The 21,387-nt window shown below is 34.1% G+C and overlaps 2 protein-coding genes across 2 annotated transcripts; both read left to right on the forward strand.

Annotated features, from left to right (window-relative positions):
- LOC109225289 (peroxisomal adenine nucleotide carrier 1-like) lies at window positions 9,107-13,823 on the forward strand. The gene is made up of 5 exons (XM_019389905.1): window positions 9,107-9,428; window positions 11,589-11,820; window positions 12,565-12,711; window positions 12,898-13,055; window positions 13,136-13,823. Exons 1-5 carry the CDS (start codon window positions 9,286-9,288, stop codon window positions 13,407-13,409), a joined length of 954 nt encoding a protein of 317 aa, XP_019245450.1. The 5' UTR covers window positions 9,107-9,285; the 3' UTR covers window positions 13,410-13,823.
- Window positions 14,694-18,481, forward strand: LOC109225290 (protein YIPF1 homolog). Its single transcript, XM_019389906.1, has 6 exons — window positions 14,694-14,922; window positions 15,015-15,057; window positions 15,157-15,237; window positions 16,290-16,476; window positions 17,701-17,968; window positions 18,098-18,481. Exons 1-6 carry the CDS (start codon window positions 14,866-14,868, stop codon window positions 18,302-18,304), a joined length of 843 nt encoding a protein of 280 aa, XP_019245451.1. The 5' UTR covers window positions 14,694-14,865; the 3' UTR covers window positions 18,305-18,481.

A 21,387-nucleotide genomic window follows, 5' to 3' on the forward strand; every position in this document is an offset into this window, starting at 1 on the left:
TACTCTATTCTTTGAAGAAAATGTGACTTGTGATAAGCATTGAGAATGCAGATTCATTACTGAAGGAGAATGTAACAATATGTGATAAAAGTAATGAATAAAGACGTGCAATGCATGATTGAATACACACCACAACTCACCTCTAAGGGAGGTTTGAGAGAAAGAAAGATAATGAATGTTACTGCGTGATTACATGAATATGTCATTGGTCGCGTACATGTGGTACGCCAAAAATATTTTGACATGCCTTATAAAAAGTTATAAAAGGCAAAATTAAAGCAAGAAAAGATTTTTCTTATGATGACTTTGACCATAACAATTTATTATGATATGATTTTCTCCGCGAAGGAGACATTTACCATATGAATAGTGTGCCAAAAGATCTTGTAGTACAAAATCAATTAAGAGCTTCGGAAGAATTAATTTGTTACTACCCAGATGAATAAAATTATCCATGACATTGATATTATAGTAAGTCTCAAAAGAAACTTTTTGGGTTTCAAATGTATTAGCCAAAGTGGTTGGCATATTGAGACTATAAATGAAAGGAAGATTGGATATCTTTATATTACTATAATCATACCGGGTAAATATGAAAGGTTACCCGACTTTTCTTCTATTTGTACTACACAAATATAATCATGATGATGAAATCACATGCCACAAGTAAACTAGGTTTACTTAAACAATTATTAGTTGGCATGACCGGTTGGCCATCCCAGTTCAATTATGATGCGAAAATTAATTGAGAATTTACATTTGCATATATTGAAGAAATAGTAGATTCTTCAAGAATCCTCTGATGTTGCTTATTCTCTTGATATACCAGTTAAGGTTGGGATTGAATCCCTTAAAATCTAGAACGAATAAAAGGTGATATATATATATATATATATATATATATATATAGGCCCAGTCACCTTCCATGTGGACTGTTTACTATTATATGATTTTAAAAGGTACATCTATTGTATGATCACATGTGCGTTTGTTGTTAACTTGCAATATGGATTTTGCAAGGTTGATTGCTCAAAATATTAGAGCACAGTTCTAGAATAAAAATTATGATAATTTATCTTGATAATGCCGGTTTAAATACAAGTTGGTTTAGCAGAAATTGTATGCCTCTAATTATAGCTAAACCACTGATTATAAGATGTATTATTTAACATACAGCAGCACTTGTACGCATCTAGCCAAGTTATGATAAATTCTTCTTATCACAATTGGTTTAGAGTCAGGAACCAAATAAGTTTTATCTAGAAATTTAATTATCCCACCACAATGCACAAAGATGAGTGCTCAAAGAAGGTTGGGATATGTGTTGATGATCCCAACATTAGGGGGAGAAAATGGGTAGCTGAAAAAGTGATACGTGGAATGAATTATTATGAGTACATCTACATCCTCGTACAAGAAAATGTGAAGTTGAAGTTCAAGTGATAAGTCATTTGTAAAATATTGCTAGGCGCATTTTCTGACCCAAAGTTAAATGTTATATTTCAGCTGCTAATACTCCAAATAGAATAAACTCCATGATGGACATAGTCTATGGAACGCATGAAATGTAATAGACTAATCGGTTCCAAAGATAAAACTCCTTGAAGAAGGACATGAGCAAATGATAGAGGTGGTCATACTAAGGAGGCAAGTGCTCTATAAGAGCACCACGACATAACACTTTATAAGACTTTATGGGAGAGACTCAAGTACCTGAAAATAATGAGATAAAGAGATCTCAATAAGTTATGTCTTTATTGGGTAACGATGGAACCGATATAAAATGATCGTCAACGATATTGTTGATATAATGTAGCGCTCAATATTATTAATATTGACGAGAATTTTGAGCTCAAATCTGTCGTGGAATTTGGACAGATAAATGATTGGCCAAATAAAAAATACGCAATGCAATTGACTTCGCCTGAAAAATATGAAGTTGGACGGATAGTCCCAACATCTGAAAGTGAAATAAAAAATCAAGTCGATAGACATAAAGACGACTTGTAAATATTCCGGCATTAGTTACATAGAGATATGTTCTCCTATGGTGGATGAAATCCTTTTCAGATTTTAATTTGGCAATTCATGACAATACATTTGATATGCATATAATGAAAATCCTTGAAGGATTTAAACTGTTCTGAATCATATATAGGTTCCCGAAAATTTTGCTTCAGCATTCCATGTATGACATATATGATTTATTTTTGTGTCTTGGTGCACTAGGTGTCTTAGTGCACTGGGTGCACTTACATTTCTTGCTAGAACCCTGAGTATAATGTTATACTAGTAAGATTTAACTTTAATTTGATATGGAGACACCGGAATGCAATCAGTAATATATTAGAAGAGAATCATTGATAAATTTGTTTAATCTAACAAATACTGTCAAGATTTTGTTGGTTATGCAAATGCAGGCATTTTCCTGAAGTTCGTTCTCAAACAATCTATTTGCATGTGAGGGTACTGCCATATTATTATTCTACAAGGCAGTTAATTGTTGACACTTATTCAAGTCATGCCAAGATAAGCAACTGATAAAGCAAGGGACTCAACACACAACAGATGTGTGATTTTTCCTTGAAGAGAAGATTCCAATAATATTGAAGATAATGTTGTTTGCTTATCTCAATTGGAAGAAGGATATATTGAAGGAAACAAAATAAAGCACATTTCACCAAAGTTCTGTTCTGACATGATCTTCGACGGATTGGTGATATAGACGTTCAACAAATTTATTTGATTGATAATTTGGTGGATCTGTTCAATGAATCATTACCAACCCCAGCATTCGAGAAGCTGGTAAAAGGGATTGGAATGCATCATTTTCGGAAAGTAAAGTGATGTTTTCATCAGGGGGAGTATGATACGCGTTGCACTCTTTTTTCCTTAGCTAAGGTTTTATCCCACTGGGCTTTCCTAGCAAGGTTTTTAACGAGGCAGAAAACAATGTGTATTACAAGATATGTGTACTCTTTTTCCTTCGCTAAGATTTTTTCTCACGGGATTTTTTTAGTAAGGTTTTAACGAGGCACATTATTATGGACATCCAAGGGGGAGTGTCATAAAATATATTATAGTGGATGTCCATAACCACCAAATGAGTAATACCCACTACTCTTCTCCATTATCTCCATAACTCTCACTACTCTAATACTTATGGAGTTATGGTTGTAACTCTCATACCTCCCCCATGATCTCAAATGCTTAATGGCATATTTATGAAATTCTTTTGGTATACCTCTATGTAGTACTATAAATTGAGGATGAGAAGTCATTTTGTAACACACTTGATTACATTGAATAAATAAGAATTTCTCCTCTCTTTCTCTCTACATTCTTATTTATTTGTTTGTTTCATATTATTACTTTGAGCTAAGTTTCTTAACAAAATTAACTTTTTCGTTATTGCTTCATTCGCTCATAAAGCCCAGATCAAAGGACAATATTTTCACATTTATGATAGCCAAGTAATATATCTGCGTGAAAAATAATAATTATTGAATCATTATATACAAAAATAAACTAAAAGAAATAGTAACAAAAAAAATAAATTTGAAAATTTAAATTTATTAATTCAAGAGCTCTCTTTCGTTGATAAATTTTTATTTTCATCTTTTAAAGAGACGAATAGTAATTTATCAATAAGGTATAAATTACTTACTGAAAGCTAGACCCAATCTCTATTATTTACTAATATTAGAATTCAAATAATGATAAAGAATATTATGTATTGTTATTTGACCTTTTTGAACACATTAAATCTATCACATGTATTTGCCTTATTCTCAATTTCATTTATAATTATTTTTTAAAATTTAGGTCGTCTGGTCATCTTTTAGGAAGAAGTATCAGGAATACTTATAAAAACTAAAAAAATTACCCGCTTCTACCCATAAAGAATCTTTACCCGCTAACTATTTACATTATGTACCTATTATGGTTGGAACTTGGAAGAAGTGTTAAGTGTGTTGTCCTGGTGTTCTTACCATATTCGATTTTCTTATTTCTTAGAGGAAAGCACAACATATTTACCATAAATGAGTTTTTCTTTTTGTTGAAGGAAATTATAATGCTTCCATGTTTGGCAGTCCTTTTTCTTGTAGGAAAAGGTTTAGACTTCTATAAATTGAAGATACTTCCTTCTCATTCAATAACATCCACAATGTAGCTATATGGGGTTTGAGAGTCGTGTTTAGGGGGAGAACTTTACGGGACAAGTGTTAGTGTGTCACTTGTGTTTGCCTCTTCGTGAGTTTGTTCTCTCGATATTTTGTACTCTCTTTTTATACAATGGATTGCTCGTCTCCGCCGTGGATGTAGGTCAGTTGGCGGGACCACGCTAAATGCTTGTGTCTCTTTTGATATATTCCTCTTTTATTATCTGATTTATCATTGTTAAGGTTTGCGTTACTAGTTTCCGCATGAAACCTGATTTTTTTTCGATCCTAACAAGTGGTATCAGAGCAAGGTTCAAGACAAGTTCATCTTGGCGGGTTCAGTTCTTGCCGCAACCTATTTGACGATAATCGTGATTTTTGTTTGAGAAATTTGACCGGAGCGCCACGCGCATTGAGATAAATTTTGCAGTGGAGATTTGGAGATGCGACTTATTGAACATTATGAGAAGAATGTCAATCGAGTTTATTTTATTAGAAATTTAGGCCAAGGGAGAGAATTGTTAGGTGTTGTCCTGATTTTCTTATCATATTTGGTTTTCCTATCTCTTAAGGGAAAGGACAACATATTTACCATAATTGGGTTTTTCTTTTAGTAAAAGAAAATTATAACCGCGGTACCAAAGCTATTTGGTGGGTCAGTTCTAGCCACAACCTATTTGACGGTAACCATGATTTTTGTCTGAGAAACTTGACCGAAGTGCTACGCGCGTTGAGACAAACTTTGTGTGGAGATTTGCAGAAGCGGCTTATTAAAGATTATGACAAGAGGGTGGATCAAGTTTATTTCATCAGAAATTCGGGCCAAGGGGGAGAATTGTTAGGTGTTGTCCTGATTTTCTTGTCATATCTGGTTTTCCTATTTCTTAAAGGAAAGGACAATATATTTACCATAATTGGGTTTTTCTTTTTGTAGGAGGAAATTATAATTCTTCCATGTTTGGCTAGTTCTTTTCTTGTAGGAAAATGTTTGGACTTCTACAAATTGAAGATCATTCCTTCAAGTTCAGTAGCATACGATGTAGCTACATGGGGTTTGAGAGTCATGTTTAGGGGGAGAACTTTACGAGATAAGTGTTAGTGTGTCACTTGTGTTTGCCTCTTCATGGATTGTTCTCTCGATATTTTGTACTCTCCTTTTATATAGTGGATTGCCAATCTCCGCCGTGGGTGTAGGTCAGTTGACCGTACCATATTAAATGTTTGTGTCTCTTTTGGTATATTTCTCTTTTATTGTCTGATTTATCGTTCTTAAGGTTTGCGTTACTAGTTTCCGCATGAAACCTGATTTTTTTCGATCTTAACAAGAAGTTGAAATCATCAATAATTCCAAATGAACTAAACAAAACCTTACCATATCTCATATAAGCACGAAAAAAAAATTAAGTTGGAGACTAAATGCACCCGGAGGAGATCTTTAGCTTGAAATTTTCGATCAGCTTTAAATAAACCCAAACTTCATATTTAAATTCTTACAAATATTTACAATAAGTTTTAATAATATCCACTCGAATTCAAAGTCGAAGCAACTATTAAGTTTTCAATTCCCAAACCAAAAGGTTAAAAGCTCCTTTAATGGTGGACTAATATTTTTTTTTTTCCAGTTACTAGCCACGCAATTTAAACTATTACCACGATTTTAGCTTAGCACAATAGCACCAAAATGATATAACAATGGCAGTATACTGTTATGGTATAATTAATATATACTACTATAGTAGTATACTGTTTCTGTATATTGTATATCATTACAATATATTGTTGTAGCATAGCTATATACTCTTATAATATATGTATACTATAAAAGGTATACTACTGGATAACTATGTTCTTCTTCAATTTTCAGCTAAAATATTTAAAAATATTCTATCCCCATATGTGATAAATATTTAGTATGAACTTTGTAATGGTATTATAAGCAATATTTGATAACACCCTCCCCGAATTACCAATAATATATTCTAGTTGAAATTTAAGATTAAAGAGCCTTATGCTCTAGAGTTGTGGGTCTTGGAAATTCAATTCCGAACACTTCAAAATCAGTTGGGGAAGTAAGTAATAATTACCTACAGACAAAAAAAGACAATTTCTTTTCGAACCTCAAACCAAAAGAATTTTTCAATGAAGGCTTCTTATCAAGGTATCTCTACTACCAAATCCATTACAGTACGAACATTTGATTTGAAAAATATTTGCATTAACTCATGGAGTGGACACCAATAATATAGGCTAGTAATGACGGGAATAAGGAGGAAATTAAGAGTTGGGATATTATAGAGGGAAAGGGATAGGTAGGCAGGTAATTAATTTGGGGAAGATAGGCACAATTGAAATAAGTTTGAGGTTCGATAAAAATTGTATGGGGTGAACATCCGAGGGGACCTCGCCTGAAAGAGAGCATTCAAGGATCTATTAGGTCGAGGTCATACTTAAGAAGTAACATTGGCGAGCCGAGTAGCTAAGGTTGAGGTCGAGTATTCAGATCGGCCAAAACGGCTAGTTTAGCAATAAGATATTTTAACGAAATATTCTGTAGAATATTCTCTACGTTTGTACTTTCAGTAGATAAGGAATATATCTCATATAAGCAGGAAGAGAGACATGGGGGGGGGGGGTATGTAGTATTCTAGTTGATAAGTTATCTCTAGAAAAGCTGACCCTCAAGCAACTACAAACATTATCTTTACACAAGATTCGATTGTTTGTTTGTCCAAAACTTTCTCACATCTGATCCGATAAAGTTTCCTATATTCCCACGCTTGACATCATTGTCAGAGGGAGAATCATCCACCTTATTGAACATTTGGGTGAATCTTTCTCGCTATTTACATTAATTGCCATTTACCATATTTATTGCTTGCCCGTATCCCCTCATTCATTCATAACAAGTAACATTAAACACCCTTTTGGTATTTAATAGCTTTGAATGCATTTTTTAGATTACTGCTACCCGTTGATCTTGGATCTAGGAGTTATTACATTTAACTAGAATTTACCCATTACCATTTATTTAATTAATTTAACAAAAATATTTAACACTTTTTTGTCAAACAAAAATGAGTAATATTTTTGGGTCTAATAGGCATTTAATGTAATTTCCTCGGCTTTTAGCATAGTTGCAAGCCCAACTAAATAAACTTTTCTCATAATGTATACGTTATCAGTGGATATGTAAATTTGTTTTAATAAGTAATAGTATACTAACAACTTGTTTGGATGATTGTTATGTATCGTTTCATAATGTATCGTATCGTACTATATTGTATCGTATTATATTGTATTGTACTGTATTGTTTGATAAATATAATATTTGGATAGATTGTGTCGTTTGCCATCGTTTTTATGATATCACACACCAGCAATATGAAGAATAAACTTGCAATATTATTACAAAAAAATTATGATACAGGATAAAATTATTATATAAAAAGGTCATTATTTAATAATAATGAAGAATGAGATTGAGAGAATAAAATAAGGTAACGTCGCGACTACACCAAATCGGTTGTTACATAGAGTGACATATTTCGTCGTTATGTAACACGAATTTAACGGTACGATACAATAAAATTTAAGTAACAATCAAAACAAATATCGTATTTAACGTAATAATACGATACAATATAACAGATAACAAGTAACAACCATCCAAACAAGCTGTAATTTGTTCTCTCTCCCCTAACATATCTGTTTGCTCCTATACTCCTTGCACTAAAAAACAAAAGAAGACTTATCCTATAATTATTCTACTGATTTTGTGAAAAATTAGCTAAATCAAATAAATAAATTTGCTACAAATAATACGAAGAAGTTTCCCAAACGGGCACGAAGAGGAAACTGGGAAGTCCCTTTTGGCAAGCCAAGGTCAAAGGAGTCGCGTAGCAAAGACGGACCCCATCACCAATTCCAGTCCACCTTTAGGATATGTCACGTGGAAAATGTAGACAACGCAAAAAACCAAAATCATTTTCCAACCGAGTTTAACTATTTAACTATTTATTGGCAGGATTTTTAGGGAAAAATTCAAAAATAGTCAGATTTAGAAGTGATCATTCAAAAATAGTCACAATTTCAAAAGTCATCCAAATTTAGTCACTTTTCATTTAAAGATAAATTTGAACGAAAATACTGTTCAAAATCCGGAAAATACCAGCAGTATATTATACTTGAGTTTGGAGTAAGGAGTATACTTTGCTGGAACCAGCAAAGTATACTGGTCTAGCATAATATGCTGGAAGTTCATACACATGTGCACCAAAATCCAGTATATTATGCTGGACCGATCTCTATTGCAGCAAAATAGTGTCTATTTTTCAATGACTTAACTAACGCTGACTATTTTTGAATGACCAGTCCAAAAACTAGCTAGCCCGTGCTATTTTAACATATTTTTATTACGTACTCCCTCCGGTCCACAATAAGTGACCGGTCCAAAATAAGTGTCCATTTATATAATCAAGAAAAAATTGAACTTATTTTTTCAAAATTATCCTTATGTACGTATTCCTAAAAAGTCTTTTACTCCTCACGTTAAATTATGCTGCAATTTAATTAAGGGTACTTTAGTCACACTAACTATTTTTGTCTAGAATTTAATATTTCTTTAATGGGTTTGCCCAAAGCAAATTGGTCACTTATTGTGGACAGGTGGGAGTAATATATAATTACAAATAAGTAATTATTTGCAACAAATAAATTTTTTAATTTAGTAAATAAACAGATAATAATTTATTATGATAGGGGTAAAATTGTATAACCAGTACAAAATTCTTTTATATGATAAACACATATATTATATTATATTTTGTAATAGCTAAAGTCATTTTTAATATATCATGTATTACACTTCCCAAGAAGACCCATCCTGGACCCCACACCACCCACCGTGTAATCACACTTCGGGCTCATTCATAACGCAGGAAACCAAATTCGCGTAGAAAGCCGCCTACTTTTCTCCCTTTAAGACAATGACTTTATTAGATGTTGGAAATTCCGCGTTTGTTAAATGATCCGTGCTCAATTAGTACTATAAAGTTGGGTTTTTGATAATTGTGATGCGGTAAATAGAATTCTTGATTAGTTTTGTATAGTTGAAGAAAGAGAGATGTCAGGTGATCTGGAATCCATATCAGAGGCGACTTCTGGAGCCATTGGAGCTCTAGTTAGCACTACTATCTTGTACCCTCTTGATACCTGTAAAGCTAAGTACCAAGCTGAGGTTCAAGCTCATGGTCTCCGTAAATACAGGTACTCTTGATTTCTCCACCCGATTACTTACTATACTCTGATCATGGAATTCTCTCTTTTTTCCTTTTTTCGGTTTTTTTTTTGTTGTTGTTTGATCAGCTTTTTGGGTGTTTATATGATTCTTTTTTCTGTGAAGGGGTGGGGCTGGATCAGTAGGAACCCTTGATTGGTAATTAAAGTTTGGATCTTTAAAAGAGACTTGTGCATCAGATTCGTGTTTTAGTTTTAGTTAACGGATCAATTGAAATCCATGTGGCCAAATTTAGTTGTCAGGGAAAAAAAGTTAATTTTGTCATTGGAAAAGCTGCCATTGATTAGATATTTATTTACCTTTATTAAGTTGTTCTTCAAATCATCTTATTATATTATCCTTGCCTTTTGGTTAAAAGGTTTTCTTTCTGCAGAATATGCCTTCCACGAAGAAAATACTTCTTTTGTTTTGTAGTGAAACTTTTGGAAATAATTTTATCCAGAGACCTTTCAAAACTCTAGCCTTCAATTGCTTACAGAAAAGAGTTTCCATTACTTGAGTTTTACAGAGAAATAAATGGATGACTCAGAATTTCCCAAGTTATCAGGTTGATGTAAAAAGATGATTTGTTTCTCTTCCGAAAATTTGTGACATTATTTACTGCATCGCAGAGGGTAGGATAGTGAAAAATTATCTGTAAGAAATGACTTCTTAGAAGAAGAAAAAAAAGAAAGAAATTTGTACGAACTGTGTTGGCCGGCCCAAGACCAAGGGCATAAGTCAAAGGATAAGTCCATTGCGCAGTTTCTGTTTACCTCGTTAGCTAAGAGAATATTTCAAATACAGATATGATTTTCTCTTCATTTTTCCGAAGAATAGCGTTGATAAGAGCTAATCTTCATTTTCTCTGGACGATTAAGAGTCAGTGTTCAGCATTCATAATATGAGAGATTGGTTGTGCTATTGGCATTATTTATATTAACCTTATTAGTCATAATTACAAATGTGGCATATCTTTTTTGACCCCAAGATCCTTAAAAGATTTCACTATTCTTCTGACTTTGTATTCTCTTGTGAAACTTGTTGGAATGGCGGGGAATTGTGGTATTGCCTCCATCCAAGTTTCAAGCCTTAGAATTTCCGGGAAAGAAGATTTGGTCATTATTGTACGAAAAGCAGCGTGATTATGATGCTTGATTCAGATTTCAGATAAGTCCAATTCAAAGCATTGCGTTAGTCAGATTAAGAAAATATTCCAATATCTGAGAGGCCAAACAGATGCAGGAGCTTTCTATTGCATATTCTGCTTATATTAGAAGGATTAACAAGTTGCTTTACGTCCTCCTGTTCATGGTCACTAGAGAGGCTTTTGTAGGTTGGTAGAATATTACTTTGAACCGTAACATAAAGGTTAATTTAATTAGGGGGACATTTGGGAAGCGCATGCTTGCTGGATTAAAGGCGTCATCTCTTTTATTTTACAACCTTTAGTGTGAGAATTGAAATATCCTGTGTTTTTTCATGCAAATGAGGTGCATGGTATGTAGACTTGGAGCTTTTGGTCTGGTACCTTTGCTTCAGGTAATAACACTCGTCCTCGGGGTGTCAGCATAATCACTTTATCAAAGATAATTTTTTTGGGTTAGATATTATCTACTTGAACAATTTATTTATTGATATGGACGAGAAAATCGCCATTGAGCTTAAAACCTTAGAGCTTTTTTTTATTTTGTTTTTCTCTGATTGATTGATAAGTTAACCTCGGAGTCTAATGAACTGAGTCCTGCCTAGAGAGACACGGTTGAATCCCTGATTACGTACTACTCGGTTATCAAGAAGATGTGTCAACTAACTGATGTTTCATTCTCTTGGTGGCAAGGAAGAGATCTTTTCCTAATTTTATATGATGGACCATTCCTTTAAAGGCTTGGATTTTATAAAGAAGTCTAGGACGAGATGCTCTTAGTTTCTTTAACTGTGTCCCTCTTTTCAATTGTTTATCTTTTGAAAGTGAGGCACATCTGAAATTTGTACACTGCACATCCATTGTGTGACAATGTGCTAATATTTGATACAGAGGTTCTTCTGTGGTACCTCGTCCACTATGTCTGTTGGGACTTGGGAGTTGGAGTGCTGTACTTTTTCCGACGTCGTTAAATTTGTCGCTGATTCATTTCTTTCTTCTGCAGGAATCTCTCAGATGTTTTGCTGGAGGCAATATCAAGCGGTAAGGTACTGTCACTGTACCAAGGTCTGGGAACCAAGAACTTGCAATCTTTCATTGCCCAGTTTGTGTATTTCTATGGATATAGCTACTTTAAGAGACTCTATTTGGAGAGAAGTGGTGCCAAATCCATTGGAACAAGAGCCAATTTGATAATTGCAGCTGCAGCTGGCGCTTGTACAGCCCTAGCAACTCAGGTAAGCAGTTTGTAGATCACCTTTAATTTGATTAGTTTCTTGTTAAAGATTAGTTGGAACATGAAAAAGAGTAGTGTCGAAGCTCTACCTTATTCTTTTTTTTCGGGTTAATCTCACCTGTATGTTTTAAGAAGGTAGGACCTACTAGTGAGCTTGAGGCTTATTATTATGCAAGTGCAAATGCTTCTTGAGGGACAAGCGAGCTTTTTGTCTGTTTGAATATGGCAGATAGCAGTAATGCATATCTGTTTTTTTTTTTTTCCAACGGGAAGGAACTAAGAAAAGCAATTGTTGAGACACTGAAACTAGTTTTATGTAGTGCACATTTTACACCTCCTATTCATAGTGCTGGCACATAGACCAGTAAAATATTAGTGGAGCAACTTTCCAGGTTGCTCATTACTGCTGCCGTTTGCAAAAGAACTAGTGCAACTCTCTCAATTTTAGATTGTTTCTATCTAAACACTAAATGTCTCTGATGTCTAATCCATGGTCATGGTGTGATATAAACTCATGACTTATGGTAAGGGTTTTCTGTGCGACAGAATTTAAAAATGGAAGATTGTAGGTGCAAGAGCCAAAAACTCATTGTTAAATGTCCATGGCTCTTTTTCCACTTCTTTATCATCAGATTGCATGGATATTTGCTAGCCAAAAGCATATTATGTAATATAATCTCATGTAACCGAGAATCACGCTGCTCAATTGGATTCTGATGCTAAGTTTTTTGATATTCTTCTGTAGCCACTGGATACTGCTTCCTCAAGGATGCAGACAAGTGCCTTTGGGAAATCGAAAGGCCTCTGGAAAACACTTACAGAAGGTAGTTGGAGTGAAGCATTTGATGGCCTTGGAATTTCTTTACTGTTGACATCCAACCCTGCCATTCAGGTACTTAATATTCTTTAAAAACTATTTTTCTTGTAAATTGAATAAGTAACTAGTTGAATTAGTGTACACAAATTTGGTTGAATAACTTGAGACACTGTTAATTCAAGTAATGTCATTATACGTGAAGCCACAAGTTTCTACCAATTAACAATAGAATATGCTAAAATAGATGTTTATGTGATGCAGTATACAGTTTTTGATCAACTTAAACAACACTTGCTGAAAGGTAAAGAGAAGACGACAGAAAAAGATTCATCGCCTGTTGTACTTTCTGCATTCTCAGCTTTTGCATTAGGTGCGCTGTCAAAGAGCATAGCCACTGTTCTAACATATCCAGCGATCAGGTGAATCTCTTTTGGATTTTATCATTGATTCACGTTATTTCAAATCCAATGTAAGCCTTCTAACATCAACCTGAAATCAGGTGTAAGGTCATGATTCAAGCTGCAGACGATGATGAGGATAAGAAGGCTGAACCGAAATCAAGTAAGACAATCAGTGGTGTCATATGCTCTATCTGGAAGAAAGAAGGTATCTTGGGTTTCTTCAAGGGATTACATGCTCAAATCCTCAAAACAGTGTTAAGCTCCGCATTGCTTCTAATGATAAAGGAAAAGATTTCCGCCTCAACTTGGGTCCTCATACTTGCACTTAGGAGAATTCTACTAATCAGGCAGAGAAGGCTAAAAAGTACATAAATCGTTTACTTGTGATCAACTGTGCTGAAGTATTTGCGGATAATGACTTTGATGAGAAATCAGCAGAAGAAAGAAAGCTAATTGCATTGTTGCAATCTAAGTATTTAGTTTCAAAGGTGGAGAAGATTCATTGTTAAACAGCATTCAGGTCCATGGCATACAACAAATATGATTACAGGCTGCAACATCTCGAGCAAATGATGAATTTAAGACAATAAGATGATAGTTTTCAGATTTGTTAGAAGAGAATAACCTGACAAGAAATATTTGTTTATTCAATAATGTAGGAGAGAAACAATCAACATTTGATTTTCTTATTCCCCAGTTAGTTGGTTTCTCAATATGAACTTGGATCTGTTGTTTAAACTGAATGAACTAATTCCTCAAAGTATACAAGGAGATCGTTTTTTGTTTGTTTGTTTGTTTTTTTAAATTTTATAATAAAACTCGTGTATATGACGATGAAAACTCTAGTTGTTTTAATGGAAAACTAGTCATTTCCGTTTGAAAAATACAATCACAGGTATACGAAATTCTATATGCGTGTACTTAATCTTCAAATTAGTCAAAGAAAAACTCAAACATTTTATATTCCAAACAAAACTGACTTTCAAAGGAGAGTTTGTTTAAGACTGTTTTAATTTGTTAAACAAAAATTTACCCATATTCATTTCATCAATAAAACCACCTCTAGATAATTTATTATAGCTTTTGCATGTTTTCCCATTAAAACTCTTACAACAATTTATTTGTTTTTGAAACTTCCCAGTTCTCCATATTTTTTTCCACAAAAAAAAGAAAAAAAAAAGAAAAAGACTTTTATAGGAGAATTGTTTTAAGACAGTAACATGTATCACGAAAAATCTAGACATAGTCTCGGGTAAGTACTCCTTCATCCTTAATCGGAGATCTCGGGTTCGATTCCTTGGGTATGGAGTCGCCTTTGTTAGGACTTAGGAAAGCTTTACCTCAATGTGGGACTTCTCGGCGCGAATCCGGATTTAGTCGGGTCCAAATATGAATACGGGACACCGGGTGGGAAACTAAAACAAAATTCTAGACATGGTCCAACAATAAAACCACATGTTCATTTTGTATTTTAGCTTTTTCTTTTTTTCCTATAGGAACTGTAACAGCAATTACAAATTTATTTTTTGAACTTCAAATATTTACTTATTGTTTTCTTTTTCTTTTGAAAACGTTTTCCATAAAAAAAACATAAAAAAATGAAAGATTCTCGTCTAAGTTTCGGAGTTGGGACCCATAACCCAAAGCCCAAATATGACAAGATCCATAACCCCTTACCGGAAAAAACCAAAAACCGAAAAAAAAAGGAGAAAAGAAAATTAAAATAACTAAGGAAACAAATAGAAAGAGGAGGATCACAGATCTGTGTCCGAAACTGAGCTGAAAGAATAAATTTGCATATACAGTTTTATACAGAGAAGCAACGAAGATGATGTCCAGCAATTACACCGCAATTGATAATCAGAATGTTTCCGGATCTGTTCCTGTAATTCTTTTCTCATTTTTTTTGTTGGTTTGATTGAATTATTATTCTGGCCATCGTTCAGATCTAATTGTCTAATTTCTTATATATTATAGGCAGTCGCAGATCCACCTGGCCAAGTTGCCGTCAAATTCACTGGTAATGACTTCAGATTTTTAACAAAATCGTACAGTAATATTTTTGTGGATAATTTTGAGTTGGTTTGCGAAAAATTTTGGGTTTATTTTGTCATTGCAGATTCGAATTTGCAGACATTTCCACCTTCCAGTTCCCAGGGGAAAATCTCTGGTGCTTCTGGACCTCCACGTGATGCTGACGGTATCTCCTCCTAAGTTATTCATTATACTTACCACGTAAAGGCGTAATAGTGTGTTGCTATTAACTAACGTGTGGTTTCAGCTAAATTCAGCTAATTTTTTTCTGCAAAAGAAAGGAAGGAGGGGGGGGAAGAAGCAGGATTCTTTAGAATTTAGACATACAAGAAGCAGAGCTAGTGCAGCTTTTAAGTTTGTCTTTAGATCTTTGTAGTTCATGATCCAACACTTACTTGTCTTTGTAATAGTGATATAAGCACAATGATAGTGCTTAACATTGCGTTATGAAGGGGCTGTCCAGCATGTTTCAGCATTTTTAATTCAACTAAGCTGATGTTAAAATCTTACACACAGCTAATTATGCTATGGCTTCTTTCAATTTGAAATTTTTACTTCAATCTTGAATTCAAATACACATTCTTCCAACAATGATTTTGAATTCAAATCTGATGCTATACGAGGCAGTAAGAACATAAGAAAGAAATTGTTTCGCCAGTACAAAATTGGAAGCACGAATGGAATTTTGTGTAGACGTATAAATCAAAATGAGGTGAAGAAGAAACCATTTTGCCAGGGTAAAATAAATACAAGGAAGTCCCAGGATGGGTTTCGAGGGATTACAATAATGTGGTTATGTTTAGTCTAGGTATACCTAGTTCCGTACAGGTTGTCTCATCCGGTGCTTCTTTTTGATAAGGTAAAGTTTATTGATGCGAACAGCAAAATGCTGCTTAGTTGCATATTCAAAAAAGTATGTGCATTACAAGTCATTTAATGAACGGAGGAAGTATTTTCCACAGCCATGTTGTTTGAGTTTGATCACAGTATCTTTCTTCTCCTAAAAAAATTGCACGTTTCATCTGGTGCTTCTTCATAGAGTTTTTGTTATCCCTAAAAAGAGTTAACTCTCAAAGCTTAACTGAAGGAAGTTGCGAGTCATGCTATTGCGTCCTTTTCATTAAATTATTAGCAAATCTATTTTTCTATCTCCACTTTCCACGGTTCAGGTTGAATTTACTTCTCTTTTTAGATAATAATTATGACTTCTTGTTGTAGATACATTCTCTAAACCAGTATCTGGTTCTGATGAGCCCCAGCAGAGCGGTTGGTTTCGCGCTTTCACTATTGCTGCGTACAAGCCCTATTTTGATGTTGATACCTCTGATGTTCTAGAGAGAATAAAAGATTCACTCTTTCCTTTCACGGGATCCTTTTCGGAGAAGACTGCCGATAAACCAGATTTGTATGCTCCCTGCTCTTTTATTTCTATGTTTATTGAATTAGCATTTATTCTCGTGTCTTAATCCTAAGTATAACTCTTATAAAAACTTATTATGAGTAGTTATTTCCTGGAAATATAGGCCTTTGGGCTTCTACTGTTATTAAATGGCATTTATATAATTCTTATCCCATTCACTTCTATCAATTCTCTGCCCTTTTTTTCCCGTTTACCACGGATGAATAAAGTTGGCAGTTTATAGGAGATCAAGAATATATCTTGCTCCCAGTAACACTTTCTTCTTCTTGACTGTTGTTGTTCTAATTTTTTGTTATGATTTTGGATGAGATGACCGTTAATTAATATCCCTGTCTATCAATTTCATCCTACAATATTCTCATTGATCAGCTATTTAGTCCTCGACTAAGAGGCATTTACCTGCTCGGAGATTGCCAATGAGCTACCAATATGCTTAACTTGTTCGAATTGAATAGTGATTTATTGTGGAAACTTCCATGCATTAAATGCAGGCTGTAACGGGTTTGTGTAAATTCAGGCTAATGGATATGGAACAATTCTTAAATTTAACTAGATGGAGTTTGTTTCAAATCTCTGACGGTATATTTTGAAAATTACCATTAGGCATACAGAAGAACCAATATGAAAAATTTGGGCTGGTTCTTTGTCATTTTCCAGTTGGAATTTGTCCAGCGCCTTGTACTGAAGCTAGTGAGTTTTGTGCAAGTCATCAGATTTCCTTTCTAGAATTTATGTGCTTTCGTTTTGATTTCTTCTTCTATCCCTATATCTATCTTCTATTATATAGGATTGTTTAGACATTCCGTTTACACTTCAGAACTGTACCTTCATGGACAAAAAAGTAATAATCATCAAACAACCTACTAAAAGAATTTGAAAAAGAAAAGAACAGTGATTAGCAAGAGAAGTTTTGCCACTGCTGCCCCTCTATACGTCTTTAGCTCAGCTTTACATGCTCTCTGAGTAAGAAGAAGCTTGTTCAGAACTTGCCTGCAGGGAAGTTTTGCTAAAGGGTGCAGTGCAGGAACAGAAATGATGTCTGCAAACTTTGCATCTAAACTTAAACTATTGCTAGATGCTTATGCAGCCATTATCTGTACTGGGTGGTGTCTAGACTTCTTTGTCCCTTAAGATGTTATGAGTGTATGTTTCAATTATTTCCATATTAGCAAACTTCTCTGCCGTAATTACTCAATTTTTTCTTTTCAGGTATGGCCCGTTCTGGATATGCAGTACCTTGGTATTTGTTGCAGCTTCCATTGGCACATTTGTTACCTATATAGCACACAAACTACAGAACAAGGAGTGGAACTATGACATCAACCTTGTCACTTGGTCTGCGGGTTTATTCTATGGTTATTCCACTATTGTTCCTCTTTGCTTGTTTCTAGTCCTCAAGTACTTCTCTGCCCCATCTGGCCTCGTTCAGCTGCTGTGCCTTTACGGCTATTCCCTCTTTGTCTTCATTCCGGCATTGGTAAGTGTATTTAATTACAGTATACTTTGTTGAGCTTTTGGGAAACCTGTTGGTTGATGAATCCTTTCACTATCATTTTTAAGTTTGCCATTAGGATCCATACTTAGATCTATGATTAACTGCTTACAGTGTCTCTCTCTTCTTCCCTGGGAGATAGTGAGATGGGTGGTTGCTGGTGTAGCTGGCTTCATGTCTGCCACATTTGTGGCTCTTAATCTGAAACACCACATAGCATCGGCTGGTGAAAGGTGGTTCTTCATTGTGGCTGCTATCTTCCTGTTGCAACTTGCACTTGCTTTGGTACTGAGGGTTTACTTGTTCAACGTCACAGTATAACTACAAAATTATTGGAATTTGACTAGGCTCGGTTTGAGCTTGTCATATAAATCACAGAGAAAGGACACTGTTCTTCGTATCAACTTGACTGTAAGTGTGCTTGGTCATTGAAACGGAACTGTATTCATTCATTTTTGACGATATACAATAATATAGTTTCATCGAAGGTTCTCAGCTTGTGTCGTCTTTTTGAGAATGTTACACTTTTGAGCTTTAATAGTGGTCTGGGAGTTCCAGGGGTGGATGATTTAGTCACAAATCCGTGTCTCGGGGATTTAATTCTAATGTCAAGATTTGTTAGTAAATTCTTAAAATTCCACTTACAAGATATTCAAACCATGCGGGAAATACCTTTTCTGACTTTGCTTGCTCCATTGGCGGTCAAAATAACGTTGTAATAATTAACTACAGTTTTCTCAACCCTTGCGGCTGCACTCCTTAATTCGACTTCTCTTCATAGTCAGATCATTCGTTGTGAGTATAAGAGAGCGATCCACAGACCAAAGCAAGAAAATTATGGTGTGTTATAATATATTTACGACTTTGTTAGTTTCTTTTTCAGTTTTTATCTTGACATACGAAATACAAATTCAGTTCATTCAATCTATTAGTTTTTCATTAGCCAATGTATATTTAAGAAGACCAAATTAGTAGGACGAATTTATAAACTATTAAAATATCCTCCTTCTCTAGGTAAATTACCAAGTCCGCTAAAACAAAGGAAACAACTATTGCAAGCAAATTATGCGTTAGCATATACAAAGATCCCATTATAATCTCAAAGTCCCTATACAATAGTAACAACACGTATTGTGATCGTATCTTAGAGCTAAACTAAAGTGTCAATGTTGGTGGAAAAAATATTTTGTCATTAAAAAAGTAATTGCCATAGCCATGTACTTGCTATAGGTCATGATATATATTTGATGTCTTCATTACATATAAAACAGTCAAGGTTCATTTTTTATTGGGCAATAAAACTACGAGGGTGGAAGGAGAAAGGACATTTTTCTCAAGGTATATTTCAAAAGTATACAGGATTTTCAAAAACCAAGAGGGCGGCTAAGTGCTCATTTTCCAATGCTTAATTTAGTGCATTAGAGGTACTAGTTTGCTTATTAAGAAAATTAGGCATTAGAAAAAGGAAAAACAAAGTTGCCCAAACATGGTTTTGCCGCTTAAAATTTCAGTGACATACATTCCTTTTGGTAGAGCGATTTCCCTCTTCAAAGAGGAAGTGAGGGTTTGGAACCCAAATAAGAAATTGAGAAAAAATCCACAGTTTTCAAGACCACTGTTCAACCAAAAAATAGGAATTTCGGCCAAAGCCTATTTTTAGAAGTACTCGGGTTACTAATAATCAAGAAAATCGATAGTCTTGCAATAAGAAAGGAAATCAGAATAACAAAGTAATCATTAGAAAGCAAAAGTAAATAATTGTATTCCAATAATACTCAGAACGTGTCCATACAAAGGACATTTCTTTTCCTTATATAGTACTCCCTCCGGTCCAAAATAAGTGATTTTTTGGCCTTTTTCTTGTGGTCCAAAATAAGTGATTTTTTCAGATTTCAATAATGAATTAATTATTTTTTTCCTACATTGTCCTTGGAGTAAATAGTGTTGGAATATGTGTTAGGAGTGTTTATGTGAGATAGTAAAGGTTAATATGGTCAATTCCATTGCTAATTAATGTTAAAAGGTGAATTTCTTTAATCTGTCTGAAAACATCCAAAAAATCACTTATTTTGGACCGGAGGGAGTAATCTCTAAGTACAACGTCTTTTCCCTTTTATGATCGAGTCATTATGAGCATTAATGACATTAATGAAACGTTATAATTGGCAATCGTAACTGTTTCGCGAAGATTCTGTAACATTTGTAATCATTCATGCTCATTAATTGAAGACCAATGAATCTGTCATTTTTATTGTCTTTGTTCATTCCACTGGTGCCTCTTCAAATTGCTAAAGAGACTCGAACTACCGTTTTTTCTCGTCTCTTAGACGTTTTGTTCATATCTATTAAGACTCACGTCTTTTTTAATACTCTTCTCCAGCCGTCGCTTTTCTAGTGATCCACATGTCTTGCTATGTCAACCACATAATTAATTTCACGTGTAATATTTATTTTCCCCAATACAACCACCAAGTAATAAAATCATGAAAATAAAGAAGGGTTTAACAGTAATTTCATATAACGTTTATAAATTTTAAGAGTCCAAATTCATTTAACTATTCAAATTTAAATTTAGAGGATATGTCTTCTTTATTTCATCTACTACTCAAATTCATATATATGTTAAATCAAGAAAATTGTCTGCTAACTTCTATGTAAAAATGCTATGTACCGCATCATATATAAGTTAGAAATTATCAAGAACTTAGTACTCTAGTAATTAATTAACATATTGGAGAGTTGAGCTTTTGCAAAGAAAGGCATAATCAACATGATGCAAAAGAAACAGTACTAATAACTCGTTTTATAATTAAACAAAATATCACAAGATTTTATAGTGTGTGAGCGAGAGAGAGAGATGCCTCAAATTAAGCAAAGACAAATCCAAGTATTATGATAATTAAAGTACAAATCTCTACTTTTAAGAGAGGTGCCACAAGTAAGAACAAAAGAAGAAACAAAAATAGTATTAAATCAAGGAAGAAGTCTAACTCAAAATAAAACAAAACAAAACGCTAAAGATGCCTTTATGAAAAATGTGCTGTTTCTTCAAAGGCAAGAACCCTTTTGATTATGAAATCAATATTGTACATAAATCAGGTCACAGTCAACACAAGAGCTAAACTAAGTTGTACGGTACCTAGATATTTGCACAAACATTAGGGTTTTAGTCTTTTTTTAATTAGGGAAAGAGAGAAAGATGTGCAAAAAAGGCAGAAACAGCCTAAGCTAGAGTCAAAGGTTAGATCCTGAATTTAAGGTATGTGGCTTTCACCTAAAAAAGCTTATTGGTAGAAATTTCTAAGAATTTTAGACATGACTGTTTGGCTGACATTACACTTTGTCATCATCCATATTTCCATACTTCTCCAAGATTTTTACTTCTTTAAAATTATTCAATCAAT

This window comes from Nicotiana attenuata, chromosome 5 (genome assembly GCF_001879085.1).
Source record: "Nicotiana attenuata strain UT chromosome 5, NIATTr2, whole genome shotgun sequence".
Lineage (NCBI taxonomy): Eukaryota > Viridiplantae > Streptophyta > Magnoliopsida > Solanales > Solanaceae > Nicotiana > Nicotiana attenuata.

What these genes read in the sequence shown, in the direction of transcription:
- LOC109225289 (XM_019389905.1), top strand. Translation starts at nt 9,286, where the DNA reads ATGTCAGGTGATCTGGAATCCATATCAGAGGCGACTTCTGGAGCCATT. An exon ending in CATGGTCTCCGTAAATACAG is followed by an intron (nt 9,429 to 11,588) that starts GTACTCTTGATT and finishes TTTCTTCTGCAG; the next exon opens with GAATCTCTCAGATGTTTTGC. An exon ending in GTACAGCCCTAGCAACTCAG is followed by an intron (nt 11,821 to 12,564) that starts GTAAGCAGTTTG and finishes ATTCTTCTGTAG; the next exon opens with CCACTGGATACTGCTTCCTC.
- LOC109225290 (XM_019389906.1), top strand. Translation starts at nt 14,866, where the DNA reads ATGATGTCCAGCAATTACACCGCAATTGATAATCAGAATGTTTCCGGA. An exon ending in ATGTTTCCGGATCTGTTCCT is followed by an intron (nt 14,923 to 15,014) that starts GTAATTCTTTTC and finishes TATATATTATAG; the next exon opens with GCAGTCGCAGATCCACCTGG. An exon ending in TTGTCTTCATTCCGGCATTG is followed by an intron (nt 17,969 to 18,097) that starts GTAAGTGTATTT and finishes AACTGCTTACAG; the next exon opens with TGTCTCTCTCTTCTTCCCTG.